Raw genomic sequence first — 21599 nt, 5'->3', positions numbered from 1 at the left:
CCAGTGCTCAGTACTGTCTGCGCATTTTTACTTGGCTTTTTCACTTCTCTAATTGTTTATTTTGTTTCCTGTTTGTGACCATGTTGTCCTTCCCATGGATACAAGTTCTTTGAAGTCAGGCATTGATTTCATCAGAAAGTCCTGGTATGTTTTTGAAGGGTCCCATTGAATTTTTTAAACAAGATATTGGACATGTCTGAAAAGTATTACAAATGAAAAAGCTATATAATATATATTTATGGTCCTAGAACAATGCTGTTAAAATCAGCCCATGATTTTTCTAATGAGATCAGAAACTCGTATATCAAGTCTTAACTGTGTATGAATCATACTCTTTGAAAAGACACTTCCACAGAAAAAAGAAAATATAAATGAGCCATAGAAAAATTAAAAATCACTTTCTTAGTTGATTTTTGAAATGCATGATACCTTGTTTTCATATTTATAACAGTATAAAGAATTGAATTAGTAGTAAGATCAGTGACAAAACACTTTAATAGTTTCTATCTCAGTATCATTGTAAAATAAGTCTATGTGTAGTTTGATGACAGAAAGGATAATCAACAATCAGCAAGAGCACTTAGTGGTCAAATAAACATTAACTGTATGAATGAAGAAATTAAAAATATTTATTACTATAGGTGATCTGCATTTTTTATATTTTACATTCCAAATAAAATAACATTTGCCAAAGCCAAATGTATGGCATAATTAAATACAGACATTGACATGCAACACATATCTAAAATTAAATATTTCCCTAAAGTAGAGACATATATACTTATTAGCATAATCTTATTTGAATAATATACTATTAAAGACTCAGTGAGACTTGGAACAAGAACACAATCAATGGGGAAATACTTTATTTATAGGAGCCAGTGTAGCAGATGCATGAGTCTCCAGGGCCTTGGACTCCTTGCTTCTTTACCTCCTCTCATTTCTAATTTTTATCCCAGTCCTAGAAGTCCAAAAATAAAACTTAATTACTTCTGAGATAAACCTCCTCTGGGCCTCATTCAAACTGCTGACTGCCCACTACTTTAGTAGCAATTTCTGTTAGCAGATGAGAAGATGCTCCTAGTCCCAACCTGGAGCTATGTATAATCTGGTCATGTTTCTATGGCCATTAGAAGTGTGCTCCACTTACTGGATAAGTCCATGCTCACTTAAGAATGAGCCCAAACCGTGGATCCCATTCTCAGTTATCCACGTGGGTTATGTTTAACCTGGAAGTTCTATAGCGGTGAATGCATCTTCCCCAAAGTTCCTGTTTCTGGCTTGTAACTAGAAGTGATACATTGCTTATTCTTGAACCAGGGTTAGTAACCCAAGAATACATGATTGTCCTCTCCTATTGTAAGAACCGGACCACCTCTAACTCTCTCTACAATGGAGAGAGAAAGAGTCTTCATCATTATGGAAAATATGTTCCAAATATATGGATATCTGAGCATTAACTTTTTTACGTGTAGAAAAAAATATCCAAACTAGGTATTTGTTCCAAGTATTGACAATTTTGCAAAAGCTTAACTTTAATTCAACTTTACGGTCTTATAAAAGATTGTTATTACTTCTTTACTTTCTTTCCATTAAGTAATAAGTTTTTCTGATTATGAATGGAATGAAGTCAAATGGAAGGCTTTACAGAATATATTGGCAGATATAGTATGTGTTATTATAACGTAAGTTTTGATTTACATTTTTAAAATCCTTGACATGATGCATTTTGTTTTAAAAGATGTACTCATTTGTTAGAAGTAAACATGCTATATTTTAAAAGCAGATTACAAGTTTGCCATCAAAATGAACAAAATTAATTTTCTTTATAACCAAATGGCAACATCTGACTTTACATCCTGGAACTCCGTACAGGTGAATGAGCGTGATCGTCTTCTAAGATTTGTTGGTCTCTGAGGTCTTCCTTCTATCAAGTCTAAATAGATGTCAGATTTCAGAAAACGTGTGTAACTGTCTTGTTCCATAAGCTGATACACTCTGCTTTGTGCAGCATCAAAACTGTGTAGGGTAGGTTGGGTGATGCTCTTAGTAATGACTTCTTTGGTGTGAAAATCAAGGTTAACCTGGATGATGATAATAATAACAAAAAAGTATGATTATGGTCAATTTACTTAAGTAAATGCTTTTGAAAAACAAACAGTGCAGGACTGATCCAATGTTGGAGTGAGCATAAGGCACTTGGATGCTTTTGTGATTTTTTTTGTTATAAGTCTAGGGATCCAGTGATTTACCTGGGCTGGGATTTCATCTGGCTCTTCTCTTCCTATGCATCCGGTCCTTCTCACTTTGCTAATTTAGAATATGAAACATTGTAAATATCATACAGACCATTAGGTTAACCCATTTTCAAAGTGGAAACGAAACTTCATAGAAATTTGGGGCATATTTGGGACTTCAATGAGGGGCTTTTGTTTTATTCCCATGCTCTTTTCACTTTATTATGATATTTTCTCACAAGCAAGTGTGTGCTGAAAATGGATATCTTTAAAGATACAAAATCCTTTAATAATTCTTATCAAAGCACTACTGCCAAATCTGATTCTGATAGACGTTTTCAGTTAAGGTTCCTTCCTTTTCCCTCATGGGTAACACCATACAATTAGCTGCTTTTTAAAAATCTGTTTATAAAATTGGCCATGGGAAAAACAGAACAATGCATTGAAACGCAGAACAGATTGAAACATATTGAAACAAGAAAAACAATCATCATTCCATGTGAAATGATATCCTCACAGACAAATGCTACCTCATGGACAATACTAATTTATAGTGAAATAGAACTCTTAATAGCGATAGACTACCAGTTCTACCACTTCAGCAAAGAAATATTATTTATTGAACACATAATGAAAATATAGAAACTCTATTTAAATTATTTTTGAGGTCAGTCAGGCAATATTTGCTAGTTTTATAGTTTTATTGCTATAGTTTTAACAATCGTGTCACACAATTATCTTATACTGAGCTTGCAGTCCAAGAAAATCACAACTGTTTTTTCACTTGAGCCACTGTCAAATTAGGTTTCCTTCATCTGTCGATTATGATATTTTCTTTTAGTCTATTTTAAAGTGGAGGAATAATTATTTTGGTGCAATCAAAACTTTGCATAGGTAGATGAGCTCACACTAAAATGGTACATTATACGAACATTTTAATTTGTCTTGCTTTCCTCTCTTATAGAAATTGTTAGTTTTGATGAGACATTGCTTATGCTTAGGTGATTAATATGGATAAGAGAATGAATCTAAATGTTGCAAGTAATTGTATTTCCTCTTAGTCTAGAATAAAAATAACCCCAAGGAATGACTTCAATCACACTTTTACTTTCATGGTAAAGTCTTACAATGCATTCTGTTTGTATGTAGGAATTTATATAAATATCCATTTTTGCTTCAATAAAATCTTGACCTTTCTAGTGGAATGTATGAGGATACCGATTTGATAAAGGCAGATTCTCTCAAAAATTTTTCAAGCAGTTTTAAATTTTTACAATCATCTTTACTGTACCTCCTGTGGAGCATCATTCTGTATAAATTTCTCGTATATTGCTTTTGCTTTAAGGATAATTTGTTGAGGGTCTTTACTTTTCTTGAAATCTTCACAGGCTATCCAAAATTCAATGTTTTCTTCACTGAATTCAGTTTTAAGGAATCTGGTAAAAGTCTCCAGTCCATCTACCAGGAAAAGAAGTGATATATTTTAACTATACAATATTAATGCTGAGGAATTGTACTAGTTAGTTTTTTTTTTCCACCAAATATTTATTTAAATTCCAGGGGCGCCTGGGTGGCACAGTGGTTAAGCGTCTGCCTTCGGCTCAGGGCGTGATCCTGGCGTTATGGGATCGAGCCCCACATCAGGCTCCTCCGCTATGAGCCTGCTTCTTCCTCTCCCACTCCCCCTGCTTGTGTTCCCTCTCTCGCTGGCTGTCTCTATCTCTGTCAAATAAATAAATAAAATCTTTAAAAAAAAAAATAAATAAATAAATTCCAGTTAACATGCAGTGTGATATTGGTTTTTGGTGTAGAATTTAGTGATTCATCACTTACATACAACACCCAGTGTTCATCACCAGTGCTCACCTTAATACCCATCACCTATTTAACCCCTCTCACTTCCCCTCCTGTATTGTACTACTTGATATCAAAGTATAACTGCAAATATTAACAGAATAGCTATGTCTTCCCTCTAATTCAGTGAAGAAATACATGTCTGTACAATATACATGAGAGACCTCATATAAATTAGCTGTAATCTTCAAAATTATGAAAAGTGAGTATCACTCCGGTTGAAATGAGGCCGGTATCATACGTAGACCTGAGGAAGAGGGACAAACCCTTACTCTGGACCTTGCTTTGGGTCTCTTTCAGGTCCCTCAGTGCCTTTCTCGGGGGTGTGGGGTTATTCTACAGAGCCAAGAAACTATTCCACTTGGAGCTCATTCTCCCCCCATCCCCCACTTCCAGACTGTGCTTCTGTACTCAGGACCCTAGAATTCCCTGTCTAAAAATTCTATGTTACCAGGGTTTGCATAGTCCTCTTCCCCAAGTTCATCCACTAAAGGCACACTGACTCAATGGTATGCACACCCTTAGGATAGGACTTGAATTTGAAGGCTGGGGTGTCCACACAAGTGTGCAAAGAGGATTTTCACAGTATGGAACCAAACCATGAATAGAAAGAGAAGGAAGGTAGGCATGTTGATAGAATAGAACTGTAAAGAGTCTGAGAATTTTAAATTCAAGCTTAATGGTTACACAGTATATTTGCAAAAATAAAAGGACTAAATATATATTTTTAACAGTTTGTTAGCTTGATTTATAGCTTTTAAGCATTTAGATATTTAGTATGGGGTCTCCATTTTTACTTTTGTCCTGAGCTCCATCAATGTTAGGCATTGGTATCAAGTCTTGTGGAAGATGGCCAGGGTTTAAATTCATGTTTAGATAGTTACTACGTAGTCCTGAGTGAAATACCTTTCTTACCATACCTCAGTTTTTCAATATTTAAAATTAAGATAATGATGATACCTATCTGATAGGGTTGTTTAGAGAATTAAAAGCATTGATTTCCAGGAAAGATGGAGTAGGAGGACCTTCACCTTGTCCCATAGATACAACTAGATAACATCCATATCAGTGTAAATAACCCAGAGAATGGCCTGAGGCCTGGCAGAAGAGACTCTCCACAGCTAAATGTAGAGAAGAGGACTTGTTACAGTGGGTAGGAAGGGCAGAGACACAGTTGGGAGCCAAATAGACCCAAGAGACTGTCTGCAGGAGGGAGGGACACAGCAGGCACAGACAGGGGAGAGAAACAGACCCTCGTGCCAGACACCCCAGGCTTAGCCACAATAGCAGAACACATAACACACAGAGGAGACATCCCTGAAGTGCCAGGTTCTGGTGCATAGGGAACATTGCACTGCAGGGCACCACAGGACTTCTTCATAAGGCCACTATTTTCAAGAGCAGATGTAGCTGACTTTCCTAACACATAGAAACATACACAGAGAGTTAGACAAAATGAAGAGATGGGGGATATGTCTCAAATGAAAGAGCAGCACAAAACAGAAAAATAGACTTAGGGAACTTAGCAACACTATCAAGTGTAATAACTTTTTCATTGTATGGATCCTAGAAGAAAAAGAGAGAGAAAGTGGGGCAGAAAATTTATTTGGAGAAATCATAGCCCAAAAATTCCCAAATCCAAGGAAAGAAACAGAAATCCAGATCCAGGAGGCACAGAGAGCCCCCTAAATCAACCCAAGGAGGTCCACATCAAGACACACAGTCATTAAAATGGCAAAAAGTAGAGATAAAGAGAGAATTTTAAAAGCAGCAAGAGTAAAGAAAACAGTTACATACAGGTGAAACCCCATAAGTCTATCAGTTGATTTTTCAGCAGAAACTTTACAGGCCAGAATAAAGTGACATGATATATTCAAAGTGCTAAAAGAAAAAACAAAACAAAACCTGCAACCAAGAATACTCTATGCAGCAAAGTTATCATTCTGAATAGGAGAGATAAAGAGATTCCCAGACAAACAAAAATTAAAAGAATTCATGACTACTAAACCATTCCTACAAGAAATGTTAAAAGGAGCTCTTTGAATGGAAAGGAAAGAACATAAGTAGGAATAAGAAAAGCAGAAAGCACAAAACCAGTAAAATTAGGTATATCTATAAAAATTGGTCAAGGGATTCCAAAAATAAAAGGATGTAAAGTATGATACCAAATACCTAAAACATGGAGGGTGGGGGAGAGGAGTAAAGAATGGGTTCAAATGTAAGCAGCCATCAACTTAATATAGACTGCTATATGCATAAGATGTTAGATAAAAACCTAATGGTATCCACAAATCAAAAACCAAAAATAGATATGCAAAAAGTAAAGACAAAGGAATCCAAGTATATCTCTAACAAAAGCCAACAAACCATGAGAGAAGAAAGCAAGAGAGGAGAGAGTTAAAAATATTAAAACATGCAAAGTACTTAAAACGGTGACTAGCACATAGTATTATACTTTGTGGGTTTTGATGGTGATTATGTTAATGGTCTTGATGACTATCATTTATTTAAGGCTCAGTCAGGTAAAGTTTACATAGCTAGAATGTGGCAGAATTAGAATTCATCCCTAAGACAAACTGACTTTAAAACTAGTGCTCATTCAACTTTTTATGGTATTCTACTTTTTTTGGCTTATACACATTTTTAAAAATTAAATCTCTTTATTTTGAGAAAATTGTAAATTCACATGTTGCTGTAGGAGAGAATAGAGATCCCATGTACTCTTTATCCAGTTTCCACCAATGTAACATCTTGCAAAACTATACAGTTGTTATTGAACAGTGCAAGTGTTAGTGGTGCCAACCCCCCACTTCATGCAGTCAAAAATCCACTTATAACTTTGGACACCTGAAAAACTTAACTGCTTATATTTAACTGTTGAGCAGAAGCCCCCAGTCAATTAACATACATTTTGTATATTATGTATAATGTATACAGTATTCTTACAATAAAGTAAGCCAGATAAAAGAAACTTAAAAAAACCATAAGGAAGAGAAAATGTTAGATTAAAGCCTAATGGTAACCACATTTATAGTACTTTACTGTGTTTACTGACAAAATCCAAGAATAAGTAGACCTGTAGAGTTCAAACCCACATTGTTCAAGGGTCAACTCTAATAAAATACCACAAGTAAGATAACGATATACCACTATTTAACTATTTACCCATTGAAAAAAAGTGAGCTTTTAAAATTTATTTCACTTAGAGCAGAATTATTTTTCAAATAGGTTATCATGACAACCTTCTAATTAGGGTCCTTACTCTAGGGTTCTGTTACTTGTTCCCACACCCTCTTAGTTTATAATCCACATTCTAGTCAGTAATATCTTTCTATATACAGACTTCATCATGTTTCTCTACTTTTAAAATTCTTCCAGTAGTGCCTTTCATCTCTTTCCACTATCTTTTTCACACTCTAAGCTCCAGGTACTTAAAACATTGTGCTATAGTTGCTTGCTCACTTGTGTTTCTCATGCACTTTTTTAAAGATTCATGAGATGAAGACTCTTGTCTAACTTGCCACCAAACTTTGGAGTCATGGCTCAACAAAGTCCATGTTTTTGTTACAAACATTATGCCTAAGAGCAAGAGCTTTATACTAGTATTGAGGCAAATCAGAAAGAGGTTGGTTTCAAAGGATCGAACTGGCCAGAAAAAATAAAGAGGATCTGTGGGGGATATAACAGACTGACAGAAAAGTAATCCAAAACTCCTTAAAGGAAGACAACAGAGTCTAGACTCCTCTATCTTCCTTTATGCTCACATACAATAAAAATTGATTAGGCATGCAAAGAAATATCTAATGTGATCCATTATCAATAACAAAAGCAGGCATTAAAAATTGACCACAAAGTATCCAAAATATTTGAAATAACATACAAGGACAGTAAAAAAGCTATTATTAATTTGTTGAAGAACATAAATGTTAAAAAAGACATAATGAGTGAATAGATGCAAAAACTCAGCAGATAAACTGAAAGGATAGAAACAATCAAATGGAAAGGCTGGAACTGGAATAGAAAATACCTGGGGTAAAAAATTGATTGAATGGACATGACAACAAATTAAAGACTACATAAGAAAGGGTGAGTCAACTACAAGAGAGTTGAATAGAAATTATTTAATCTGAGGAAAAGGAAAGGAGATAAAGCATAACAACAAAATTATGGGACAACCAGAAAATGAGATGTTAGCTATATCTAACCTATATCAATGATGACATTACATTTCAATGGACTAAATACTTCAATTAACGGTCAGAGATCATCAGACTGCATTCAAAATTAAAACTAGACTATATATTGGCTACAAGAAACACATGTTAAAAATAAAATATTAAGAAGGTGAAATAAAAAAGTGAAAATGATACACAACATAGGTGTTTAGCATCTGTATAAAAACAATCTGATGTGGCCTGACAAAGTGACTTCAAAATAAAGAGTATTTCCATTTCATAATTGTAAAGTGGTCAGCTATTACTAGTAAATAATAATCCTAAATATATATGGACTTATTTGCAGAGCTCTAAAATATGTGAAGCAAACTGGCAGAGCTGAAAGAAGTAGAAAAATTTACAATTACAGTTGTAGATTTTAATTCTGTTCATTTATAAATTTCTAGAACATGTAGACAGAATATTAATAAGGTTATATAAAACTTAACATTATTAACCAAGTTGACCTAATTGATAATTATAAAACACTCTGCCCAACACCTTTTCAAGAGCACAAGGAAGATTGTCCAAGATAAACACATGGTGGGTAGATGAAAAATAAATCTAAACTTCAAAAGAATGACATCTTATAGAGTGTGTCCTTTGCCCACAAGGGTCTTAATAAAAAATTAATACTAGTAACATAGCTATAAAAGCCTCCAACTATTTGGAAACAAAATAACAAACATAAATTCATAGGTCAAATAAGGACTTACATGAGAAATTATGATATATTTACAATTGGATTATAAGAAAAGTACAGCACATCAAAATTAGAGGGGTGCAGTTTACACAGTATTTAGAGGGAAATTCATTGTATGTAAAGCTATACTAGTAAAAAAAGAAGGGTATGAAATCAAGATATAAATTTCTATCTTAAGAAGCTTGAAAATAAGAACAAATTAAAGCCACAGTAAGTAGAAGGGAAAAATAATAAAAACAGAGCAGAAATCTATATGAAAGAAAACAAAACATAGAGAAAATTAGCAAAAGCAAAAAGTTGGTCCTTTGAAAACATTAATAAAATAGAACCCTTAGCAAGATTGTTTCATAGTACAAAGCAAATCAGGAATATTACCACATATCAGAAACATATCACAAAGATAATAAATATTCTGAACAACTTTATACCAATAAACATAAATAAAATGGAAAAATTAAAAAAAAACTACTCAAAATGACACTAAAGAAGTGAAAAATCTGATAGCCCTAATCCAATTAATAAACAGACTTTATACAATAAAAATATTCTCCTCTCCCCGTAAAAAATTTTGGGTCCAGATTTGGTGAATTTTATCAAACACTTAAGAAAAAGTATTCTAATCTTATACAACTCCTTCCAGAAAACAGTGAAGGGATGAATACTTTCCACATCATTTTAATACCAAAACCTGATACTCCTTCCTCCCCAGAAATAAATAAAATAAAATAAAAATATTAAGAAAGACAGAAAAAGAAAACTACAGATCAATATCCATCATGATCAGAGATGCAAAGATTCTGAACAAAAGATTTAAAGATTTAAATTTAGCAATGTATGAAAGGAGAATCAAACATTCTAACATTATGGTTAAAAGAATTGTGAAATAAAATGATAGCTTTCTTTCCTCAACTCATTTTCACTTATATTCATTTCTTATATTCACTACTCTCTAGAATGATTCCTTATGGTCAGTGATGGCTTCTAATATAAAAAGTTCCATACAGAGTGAAGCAAGAAGAATGAATCTCTATTGGTAGAATTATGGAAATGGAGAGATTTTGCATTTATAACATGTTTAGAGGTTCTGAGGTTCTGAGGGCTATGTGCTGCTTATATGCACTACCACATTTAACCTTTACAACAGATGCTAGGAATATGTCCTATATTCATTTTCATAGATGAGGAAACTGAGTTTCAGATAAGTTCAATTTCCCCAAATCTCACTTTTCAAACAAACAAACAAACAAACACATCTTAGAAATGTATCTTTCTTAGGAGCGCAACATTTTGTGTGGTAGGCACAGTAACATCTCTCCAATGATGACTATGCCCTAATTCCCAAAACCTGTGAGTATGTCACCTTACATGGAAAAAAGGAGCTTTTGCAGATGTGGGTATGGTTAAGGACCATGAAATGGGGAAATTATCCTGTATTATCCTGTATTATCTAGGTGGATAATCCAATCCAGTCTAAGCACATGAGTCCTTAAAAGTGGAAGAGGAACAGAAGAGTGGGTCAGAGAGATACAATATGAAATGATGTTACTGACCTTAAAGATGGAAAAAGATAGTCATGAGCCAAAAAATGTGGTGGCTTCTAGAAGGTGTGAATAGTCATGAGTTAAGAGCCAGCAAAATAATGGAGACATTTGTCCAAACCTGCAAAGAACTGAATTCTGCTAAAAACCTGAATGGGTAGGAAAGGGATTATCCCCTAGACCCTCCAGAAGGGACAATAGCCTAACCACACCTTGATTCCCCCTTCCTCCCAATAAGACCCATACTGTACTTCTTTTTTTTTTTTTTTTAAGATTTTACTTATTTGACAGAGAGACTGCAAGAGAGGGAACACAAGCAGGAGGAGTGGGAGAGGAAGAAGCAGGCTTCTGCTGAGCAGTGAGCCTGATGGGGGTCTTGATCCCAGGACCCTGAGATCATGACCTGAGCTTAAGGCAGCCACTTAACAACTGAGCCACCCAGGCGCCCCCCCATACTGTACTTCTGATCCACAGAACTGTAAGATAGTAGATTTGCATTAAGTCACCAGAGATATGGTAACTTGTTACCACAGCAAGGGGAAACTAATACAATCCTCAAACTATGTTTTATATTTCAATTTGTTTATCCTATATATAGAACTTGTCCTCTTTGACAAGCACCATTTTTTTATGTTGTAAGCAATTTTTAAAAAATGTATTAGAGATGCAGGAACAGAAAATGACATGACAACCTATATACATTTCCAAAGTATTGAATATGGGATGACTTCACCACTACCACAACAAAAGAATCATGCAGCTCTATCCCACTGCTCCTTCCATTGGTGTTTCACTGGAATAAGGGGAGATTTTTTTTCCCCACAAATTAACCCTGAGCACAAGGTGTTAGTGGTTAAATGTTTGTGAAAAAACTAGGAAGACAAGCAAAGGTCAGGCTTACATGAATTTGAGAAGTTATCATTTAAGACTGACAAGCAAGTCAGAACTTTTCTACAGTCATTAGATGCAAAAGTAAGATAATTCCTGGTTAAGCACAACCTTTTTAAAGAGGTCTTAGTGCTAAGCAGTTCCTGAATGAGTCTACAAACTCTAATAACTGAGAATAAGCAAGAATGATCAATGTAGGATATTTAACAACTTTTCTTATTTTTTTTTAGCTCACTTAGTGTTTGGTTTTCAAGATTTATTTCTTCATGCTGCATAGTGTGCTTTTCTCCAAATGTAAAAGGGAAATATAAATGGGTAATGATTCTTTGAAGCATTTTGATACACAGAAGATTTTCCTCAAGTACCTAAAAATGTGTATTTTCAGAGTCAAAATAAAATGCCTGTAATCTTGCAATGAGACAATAGTCTGTTCCAGGTTAAACCTAGTTTGGAAAGAGGAAATTAAGTATAAGCATTATTGGGTCTGTGAATAAAGTTACGCTGACCCCAGTGAAGGAAAAAACTTTTCTGATTTCAACTTATTCTATCCATATGTCATGTATAAGTACAACTGATCAGTTTTTAAATGTCAAATTATTCCTAAAGTGAGTTAATAAATGTCACAATTTTGGGAGAATATGACCATTATTTTTCCTATTAACAGATCTCAGTCATAATAAAGTGTTTTGCACTAAACTTCTAAAAGGAATCATCCATATGCCAGGCAACTGAAATTGTCACATATTAAAAATAACTTTCTTCACCTATCTTTTATTTATAAAACACCTAGTATGAACTTGAGGACTGTATTATATGGTGAAAATGCAGTAATATTAAGTGTAATAGAAGTTTTAGGTGTTTGCTAGGGTCCTGACACCTTGCTATATATGCCTTTTATTGGCACAGCTCCATTTAATTTTCATGTTAACCCTATGGAGTAACCCATTTTTACAGATGAAGAAGTTGAGGTTCAAAGGGTTAAGTTGCCCTAAATTTACAGCTGGTAAATTTCAGTGCAGAAGTCTGAACCCAGATGTATTTTGTTCAAAGTTATAAGCTGCCATCAAACAACAAAGTTCCTACTGCTGAGGAATATGAAAGTCAATGGGTGGGCAAGACAGACATTTATATCCCAAGGACTAATGAAGGATATTTGTGTGGGTTATTTATTCTGTTTGGAACAGCAGAGGAGAAATCAATTTGCATGGAATTCAAATAGAAATCTTTCAAGAAATAAAATAAATGTTTCTTAATATATAGTCCTTTACTAATTCACAAAATATGAGTGTTGACTATGGGCCAGCCAGTGTACTCTGGAATATCATGCAAAAGATCTTTGTTACCATGATTAGTCTTAAGTTTGATACAGACATTCAGAATGAAGTCACAGCACTAATATTAGGAAAAGTGCTATGTGCTAAAAATGCTGATAATGGGTTAATCAAATTGAATGGATTTTGTTGCCATAATATGAATATAATAAAGAAGAATAAATACTGATTCAAGAAATGAATTAATAATGATCAGAAAGTAGTTCATTTATTTAAAAGTTTAAGTAAATTACTTTTTAAAAACTAACATGCAATGTTGTGCAAAATTATCCCAGGACATTAGTTACTTCCTGTTTCTCTTTGGGCAGCTACATTAAATCAGGTCACAATGGAACCATTTCATACACAGAAGGAGTAACTTAACAAACAGTCCTTTAGAAGGCAGCAGTGGTGAATGCAGCTGCCAAAAGTGCATGATGGAACCTGGGATTAGAATTCACACTGGAAGGAGCTGGCTCAATGTGTCATACAAATATGAAACGCTTGTGATTGCATGTTTCTAAATTGAAATTCTGGCATCTGTTGGAGAATTTTTCTGATGCCAAGAAACCAAATGAAACAAAAAGTCAAGAAACTCTCAGGTTGGAAACCCAAGTACAGTATTACTTGGTTGCATGTTTTCCCCTTAAATATTTGGCTTCATAGCTCTTGACCTGACACAGAATGTTGTGGTTACTGTTGCAATAATGATATATTTATGTGATCCATTTATAATTTAGACTGGATTTTACTTACTTTTATTCTGAGACAGATTAAGAAATTGAGTGTTTGGTTTGGGTCAGCCTGATTCAGAAATTCAACTTTGCAGAATACTGCAATCCCTTATCTTGCAGAAAATCAGTAACTGAAAATTGGGAAGGGCACGTTGAAAAGCCACAAGGTAAAAAGTGTAAGGAGAAGTACTCATTTCCTTCTGCAAAAGTGAAGTACTCATTTCCTTGCAGCCTTTATTCAAAGTCAGTAGTAAGTATTGTCCACAGTACAATCAGTTTATATTTTTAAAGCAAGGGGGTGCCATGACTTACATATTTTACTTCTCTCATCTATTATGAATTTTTCAGAATTAAGTTTAGTAGAACCACACTAATGGTGCAAAAAGTCCAAGTAAATATTCATTAATGAAAAGGTAAAAAATATTGGAATTATTTGCAAAGACTGGAAAATGCACAGTTATGTAGTAGTTGGAAGATTTTCTTATTGATAGAGACTCCCTGCAGGAAATAACAACCTCTTTCACATCTTCAATTACTGATTGAAGATGTGATGGTTAAAAACCTCTATTTATAATCAATCACTCTTCCATATTCTAGGTGTGTGCCTATAAAACTCTGCAAAACTTCTGATAAAGTTTACCAGCAACTAAATAAGTTCAAACTCTGACCTGTTATCTTCTCACAAATCTTGTTCTCCCACCTCTTTTTCTCATCTATAAAAGGCACTGTCATCTTCCTATTAATATGAAACAAAATCTAAAGATCTTTGACTCATCCTTTTTCTTCATCTCCTATCTCTTCATCATCTCACTTTACAATACACACACACATTCAATCAGTCACCAAGTTCATCTGTTTTCTTTCCAAAATAGCCCTTACCTTGAGGTTAACTTTTATATTTGTAACAATCTTGTAGGTAATCCATATTACATGTATAGAATTCTACTTTTTTGTCCATCAGTTTTCTAACAAACTCTTCCAAAGTTTGTCCCCAACTTGACTTTCCAATGTATTTGTTCACTACTCTGCCCCAGTGAAAGTGAACGGGTTGCTTTTCCAAGTTATACCAAAATCTCTTATTTCTCTAGCCATTTTCCTGCCTTTTTCCTAACTCAGGAATTATTTTTTCTTCTGCCTGTTGAAATCTTGCACACATCTAGATAATCTCTTTTAATAATTTTTGAAAGGTTACACGATACATTGCAAGTTATATAGCATTTTTAAACTATTTAGCTAATTATTTTCAAACATTATTGAGCAGCATTATTTTACTTTCAAAATATCTTATGTCGAACCATATACATATATATGTATACAAATACACACATATGTGTAAGTGCAATATACGTATACATACAATATTATTTGAATTGATTTGCTAACTTGATATCGATAATATTTACTTTTTATAAAGTCACTCAATGAGAAGACTGATAACTAAATTTGAAATTGATGATTATGAATCACATATAATCTGATATTGTTTTTTTATTTATTCATAATTTCTGTTTCTATTAAACAGCATTTAGAAATTATTGATTTTTATGTGTGTAGTTAAATTATAGATTTTTATGATTCATTTCACAATTTCTGACAAATCTGTCAATAAATGAAGATGGTGGAAAAAATGTATCCTAATATCTGCATAGAAACAAGAGGAACATTTTATTTTAGAATAGATTTAGATTTATGGAAAAGCTATGTAGATGGTGCAGTTTCCTTATACCCCACAACCAAGTTTCTTCCTATTATTAACATCTCATATTGGCAAAGTACATATGTTATAATTGATAAACAAATATTGATACACTTTTATTAACTAAAGTCCATAATTTGTTTAGATTTTCTTGGATTTTATCTTCTGTGGTTTTTTTTTAATTTTTAAAAGAGTTAAACTACATTTGATGAATGAAATTTGGATAAAATAGCGGGATTATCGGGGTGCCTGGGTGGCTCAGTCGTTAAGCCTTCGGCTCAAGTCATGATCCCAGGGTCCTGCTCAGCGGGAAGCCTGCTTTTCCCTCTCCCACTCCCCCTGCTTGTGTTCCCTCTCTCACTGTGTCTCTCTCTGTCAAATAAATACATAAAATCTTTAAAAAAAATAGTGGGATTATCAAAACACTCCATGGATTATGTCGCTTCTGTGGAATACAGCAAAAAACATGCTCTTTCTGTTTTAGTCTCGCCTGTGTATTGTCTGTCACCCTAAGCCACCCTTCCATTTTCAAATTGTTTCTCAACAAAGAATTACTTTATTTTTAATTCCCTAAATAAATTGCACTGGTTAATGCCCCATGTCTATGTTGGCTCTGCACTTGAATGGTCTCTCTCCTTGTCCAGCTAGTGAATTTTGATTAATCTCCTAAAATCTAGCATAAGAACCATTTATTATGTGGCTCCATTTCTAAAGACGCTAATAATCAGCATACACTGCTTTTAATATCAGCCATTTTTGTCAAACTAAATACCCAATTTTGATTTGTATTTTGTTTATCACTGCATTTCCCCTTTGACTAAATTTAATACAATTTCCTTTTCCTTTATGTAGACATGACATACAGAATTTGAGAAACTTACTCATTTAACCAAAGGGGAATTCTGTAAAATTTGATAGAGTAAGGTCTTTTTTGAAGTGTGTGTGTGTGTGTGTGTGTGTGTGTGCGCGGACTAATGAGTATAACGATCTTTCCTTTTTTTTTTTTTTTGCCTGGAGTCAAGACAGTAGAAATGAGCTGAATTTAACCATTGCAACCAAAAGACTTTTTTAGCTGATTATTTTAAGCTTTGTAATTTAATATTACAATAAGCTTTGCAATGAAAAATAATTGGATTTTTGAAGGATTGATTAAAAGAATACTAGTAACATAATTTTTTTTGTGAATTCAATATAATTTAATTAGCACTTTGATCAAGAGCAATGATAATAATGTCCAAGTGGGTCAGTGCTGACTTTTGTTATCATGTTGAACCCTCTTGATTCAAATTGCTGCTATTTTACAGCTCTTTAATATTTTCACCAGCAGAGAAAAGAGAGAGAGCAGCAGATTTAATTTTTTCCATTCAGTTTTGACTACTCGTAAAACAGAATGATTACAGAATGCCAGGGGAAATTTTTCTGTAGGACTAATTACCCTCGCTGAATCTTTCTTCTCTCTGTATGGATTGTGGGAGTATGATAAAATTATTATGTACCAGTTTATTAAGTTCAATAAATAAATACAGCTTATATCTTTCTTTTAATTGAAATTTCATCCTGTAAGTGATTTTACCCAGTTGGGAATAAACTGGAAAATAGAAAAGGATTATTAATTTATTGTTGATAATTATTATTTTTCATAATAGAAGTAACAATATACATTTGTGTAGTGTCAGTTATTGGTTTCTTATTCATCATCTCATTTAATCCTGACAGAAATCCATTCCTATTGGAGCTAAAGACATTGTTATTTCCATTTACACTTGAAGAAGCTGAAAGTCAGAGAAATTAGGAAGCTTAACTAAGATTATACAACCATTATATAGCAGAAGAGACCCAGAACTCAGATCTCAAAGGAACCATGGGTTAACCTTTTCCTAGAAACAAATTTGGTTATATTATTTGAGCACTTAATATTTATCAGGTGATATGCTAGGTTTGAGCATCCACAGATGAAAAGACATTTGCTTCCTTATAATAAACTGTCCAATTAAAAAAAAATAGAGTAACAATCTTGCCAGCCTGTCCTCTGACTCATGCTTTGTCAGTGTTGAACAGTCAGGCAAGGAATCAATATTTGTCCTCACCTTTCACTTCACCTACAAAGTTCCATCTTAAATACCCATCTGATTCTCAACTCTTTTACAAAATTCTGCTTTAAAATGAGATGATTGATATGAAGAGTGAAATATTTACAAAATTGAAAAAAAATTATTTTCATGAGGGTTACCTGAATTTCCAATAAAAGAACTACTTTAGATTTTAGATCACTTAACAATAAAAATAACATGGGTAATCAGGTATTTAAAAACCAAGGATCTCATTCAAAAATCAATAAATTAAAAAATTTGAAACTATTAATCACAGCACAAAGAGGTACTATTTCAACCACAATAAGTACTTTTTAGTAAAATCAGAATATTTAAAAAATATTTTCCATTTGTTGACTATTCTATTATTTAGCTATTTCTCTTGATCAGAAACTCAGATTGTTGTAAATTACCAATCAGACTACATTTTATGACAGCCTGCTTTGTATAGTTACATGCATACTTTGCATAATTGTCCATTAAGACATAAAGCATTTGGGAAAAACACCACTAACCTTTATGAGAAAGCAGTTTGTCAAATGATTCACCCCATATCACTGCTTCTTCAGGGGAGACTCTGTTCAAGAAACAAAATGTTTATAATGGAGTATGCAGAAAGTCTGTTTCTGGATCTGCTCTAACTTACTCTTTAACACTGCTCTTTTCAGTCATAGGCTTTCTTCTATTATAATGTAATGAAAATTGTATTTACATTGGAAACTTCAAAAACATCGGTCACCTTTTTTTGATTTTGCCTATCAAACTATATGTTAAAATAACATTAAATATTTTCTCATGAGTATATGAATTATTTTATTTAAAATTAATCATGTGTTAGGTTACGAACAAAGAAAAAGAAATCGGGTCGAGTATCTTTTTTTTTTTTCTTGAGAAAACAATTTATTCACCTCTGCATATCCAGTTTAAGTCAGCATGTAGAAGAACCTAAACTGACAGTAACTTTTAGCCAAACTTTTTTTTAACTGCAATTTCCTTGAAGCTCTTACCACAATATGCAGCAATGTTTTTTTTATACAGATACAGGAAGTTTGGCTAATGAGGTTCTAAAGGGATAAGAAATATATTTTAAAAGTTGCAATACAACAAATATTTTATGGTTATAATTTACAAGGTTGAATATATTTGTCGTGGATCTTTTACTGGCCATATTTTATTTTTGGAAAAATGTGTATTATATTAGTATATAAGGCCACTTCATTTTCTGTTTGAATTAAAGAAATGGCTAAAAATGACAAAACATCCCTTTTCATACTTTTTTGCTTTTATACCTAGAGGCATTTATTCAAACTACTAAGGGAAGAGATGAATAGCTCTCCTCTATGACAATATTATATTGTGAAACTCTTAAATTAATGAGTATTTCATCAGTTTATAAGGGGTAAAATATATCATTTAAAATTGACAGGTATATAATTTTAAAAGAACATCTTTAAATTTTTATAAGGTTATTTAATGCAAGTTATTAAAGTGGTTTAATTTTATGGAATATTCCTAATTTTTTGAAATGAGATCTCTAACCTTCCTTATAATACTGTGTAATTTCCAATAAAATGGAAATCCCTAATTTCCTCTTTCTTAAATCTTTAAGAATAGAATCAGCAAAATCTTCCTTCAAATAATTAAAAGTTATTCACCTTGTTTCTTTGGCCAAGTGCCCAGATCTACTGGAGTGGGTTTCTTCATGAAACTCAGGTTTCTGTACAAGAAGACTTAACCTATTTCTTTTTTCCTTAGCTCTGAAAATGAAAACGCATTAGCTTCAGGACAGTTTGTATGACAATTAAAATCTTTCCTTCTGACTGTCAAACAAATGTGGGATTGGTAATCTCCTGAACATCCCTTCTCACCCACCATCCACCCCCAACACACTCACAATGGTTTTCCTAGTGAATTTCATTCAGTTTGTGGAGGAATTAGTATAGCATATGTGAAATATATTTTGTTTTTTCCTTCAGTGATTGTAAAGTATTTGAGATTATATTTCAATTAAGATTGTTACAAGTTCTTCTATGTGGTTAAAATTGTTGCACTCTTTCAAAAATAAAAACACTTAAGATTTAACAGGTGTTTGTTCCTATTAAACAAAAAGACTTTTTCCCCCAGTTATAATACTACATTCAATATGTTTTCAACCAGATATTTTAAAAACAAGTGCTATCAAATATTTAACATCAATCATGTTTTTTAAAAATATAAAACCGATTTTAAAAATTATGATTTTACCTGATCTTGGCTTCTTTGCTTGCTTCTTCTTTTCCTGAACCATGTATTAACTTGAAAAAAGTTTTTTCTTTTGATTCACACATATTTAATTGAGAAAAGAAAACCAATGATGTTTCCATCTTCTCTAAAATGAAGAGATGTCTAAATTATTACATCCTTCACCCGTTAATGCTGTTTCATAGTTATACATGGTGCAATAAAAAGTTACCTTAACTTTGTCAGCAGTGCTTAAAAAAATAAAGTAAAAATACAGTCAAGAGCTGTGTTTCTGTCTCCACAAAAAAGTAGAACTGAAGAACCGAAGTACAATTTGGTCCTGAGTTGTTTAGGGAAATGATACTACAAATTTGCAAAATGACTCTTGGTCTCTAAGATAAAGACAAGTATTACCACAGTGCAACTTCTCTTTCTAGTTTGTGCAACCAGAATGATGCTTTAATAGACTCAAATGACACTGTCATTTCCCACAGGAACTTTTAGAAAGTTTTTTTTTTTTTTAAGATTTTATTTATTTATTTGACAGAGAGACAGAGAAAGCAAGCATGAGTAGGGGAGGGGCAGATGAAGGGGAAAGCTGACTCCCCGTTGAGCAGGGAGCCTGACACGGGCTTGATCCCAGGACTCTGGGATCATGAACTGAGCCGAAGGCAGACGCTTAACCGACTGAGCCACCCAGGTGCCCCTAAAATCTTTTTTAATGTGTATAGTGTGAATTAAAGTAAGTTGTGGTGAAGTACTATATTGAACATTAGGAGATATTTTCCCTTGTTCCTAATTTTTTTTTACTTATTTAAATTACAATGAATTAAGTAAATTACATTTGATTGACATTTGTTTAACATATTGTATCAAAATAAGAATATAGATGATGGAGTTTTATAGTTGAAAGAGATAGTAGAAAGCATTTCATTCAGTAATTTTTAAGCATAGGTTCATGGAATGATTTTACACATTTAAGAAATTTTTATCAGTCCATGGTGAAAATGGGGAAAGAGGTAATATGTAATTTTTTTTAAGATTTATTTATTTGAGAGAGAGAGTGCATGTGAATGGGGAGAGGGGCAGAGAGAGGGAGAGAAAGAATCCTCAGACTCCCTGCTCAGTGCAGACCCATCCTGGGACTCCATCCCAGGACCCTGAGATTATTACCTGAGCTGAAATCAAGAGTCAGACGTTCAACTGACTGAGGCTCCCAGGAGTCCTGCAAATTTTTTCTTAAACTACATATATGTTAATATGAAAGAATTCCTTATTTTGAATTTACCTTTCTTTTTTATTGTTAAAATGTTCTTTTTGATGGAAGATTTTAACTAGAGACGGCAATTTGTATGTTTGTTTATGTCCTTATTAAAAAAGAAATGGCAACTCAAATTTGGTTCAGCCCGTTTCTTTTACTGTTTCTTACAACTCTAATATCTAAGAAGTACTGAAATAGTCCATAATTCACATTTTGTAGAAAAGGGAACCAAGAATGATAGATATTAAGTGATTTATTCTTGCAAAGTCCTGGAGGTCAGTGGAATAGAAGATCTGGAATTATCAGAGCCTTTGATAACCAGGAGCATGTGATTTAATCTAAGAGCCTTTGATCTCCAGTAGTGAATACTTTAATTCCTCTAAAATTGTATATATTAAAAAACAAGTTAACAAATGTAAAAGAAATCTGTTTTATTTTTAGTCTGTTTGAGTTATTGATTTCAAGAAAATAGTTGTCAGGGATACCACCTGGGAGCTCAAAACATTTGCAGAATTGAAATTAAAGAATATTTAATATATATTTATACACACTCCATCCTGATTCTATAACTTTCACTTCGAACATATCTTTAAATTCACCTTGGCCGAAAATTGACTGTAAAAAGACTTTATTTGAAGTACCATATCCAGAGGAGAGACAGAAACTTACTGATGTTTTCACAAGATTGGTTGAAATTGTGTGCAAGATGTGCTAACTGCAAGCTGATAGAACTGTGGAGAGAGATATTGTGAAAATATGGACACAAGGAAACTGCATTAAGGCCTGTATAAAGGTGTGAAAAAGAATTAGAAGATGTGTGTATTTACTTTTTGTGTATGCAAACAGGTGGAAGC

The 21599-nt window shown here is 33.2% G+C and overlaps 1 protein-coding gene across 2 annotated transcripts; it reads right to left on the bottom strand.

Moving 5' to 3' along the window:
- Positions 1-607: 607 nt before the first annotated feature.
- RGS18 (regulator of G protein signaling 18) lies at positions 608-19898 on the bottom strand. Of its 2 annotated transcripts, XM_045809722.2 has the most exons (6): positions 19717-19898; positions 19509-19632; positions 18920-19021; positions 17780-17841; positions 3529-3695; positions 608-2084 (listed from the first exon to the last, which is right to left on the bottom strand). In XM_045809722.2, the coding sequence occupies exons 2-6, from the start codon at positions 19625-19627 to the stop codon at positions 1827-1829; spliced, it is 708 nt and encodes a 235-aa protein (XP_045665678.1). In that variant the 5' UTR covers positions 19628-19632; positions 19717-19898; the 3' UTR covers positions 608-1826. The 2 variants fall into 2 exon arrangements, with proteins under 2 accessions (XP_045665678.1, XP_045665677.1); XM_045809721.2 differs by having other exon boundaries at positions 19509-19897.
- Positions 19899-21599: the final 1701 nt, after the last annotated feature.

Source organism: Ursus americanus, chromosome 2 (genome assembly GCF_024610735.1).
Source record: "Ursus americanus isolate L20-20 chromosome 2, mUrsAme1.1.p, whole genome shotgun sequence".
Taxonomy (NCBI): domain Eukaryota; kingdom Metazoa; phylum Chordata; class Mammalia; order Carnivora; family Ursidae; genus Ursus; species Ursus americanus.
The sequence above is the reverse complement of the archived record's forward strand: the minus strand, read 5'-3'. Positions and strand labels throughout refer to the sequence as shown.

Coding starts and splice junctions, on each gene's coding strand:
- RGS18 (XM_045809722.2), bottom strand. CDS start 19,627: ATGGAAACATCATTGGTTTTCTTTTCTCAATTAAATATGTGTGAATCA. Junction 17,842..18,919: donor CACTTGGCCAAAGAAACAAG/GTGAATAACTTT, acceptor TTTCTTGAACAG/AGTCTCCCCTGAAGAAGCAG. Junction 3,696..17,779: donor CAAACTGCTTTCTCATAAAG/GTTAGTGGTGTT, acceptor TTTTCCTGGTAG/ATGGACTGGAGACTTTTACC.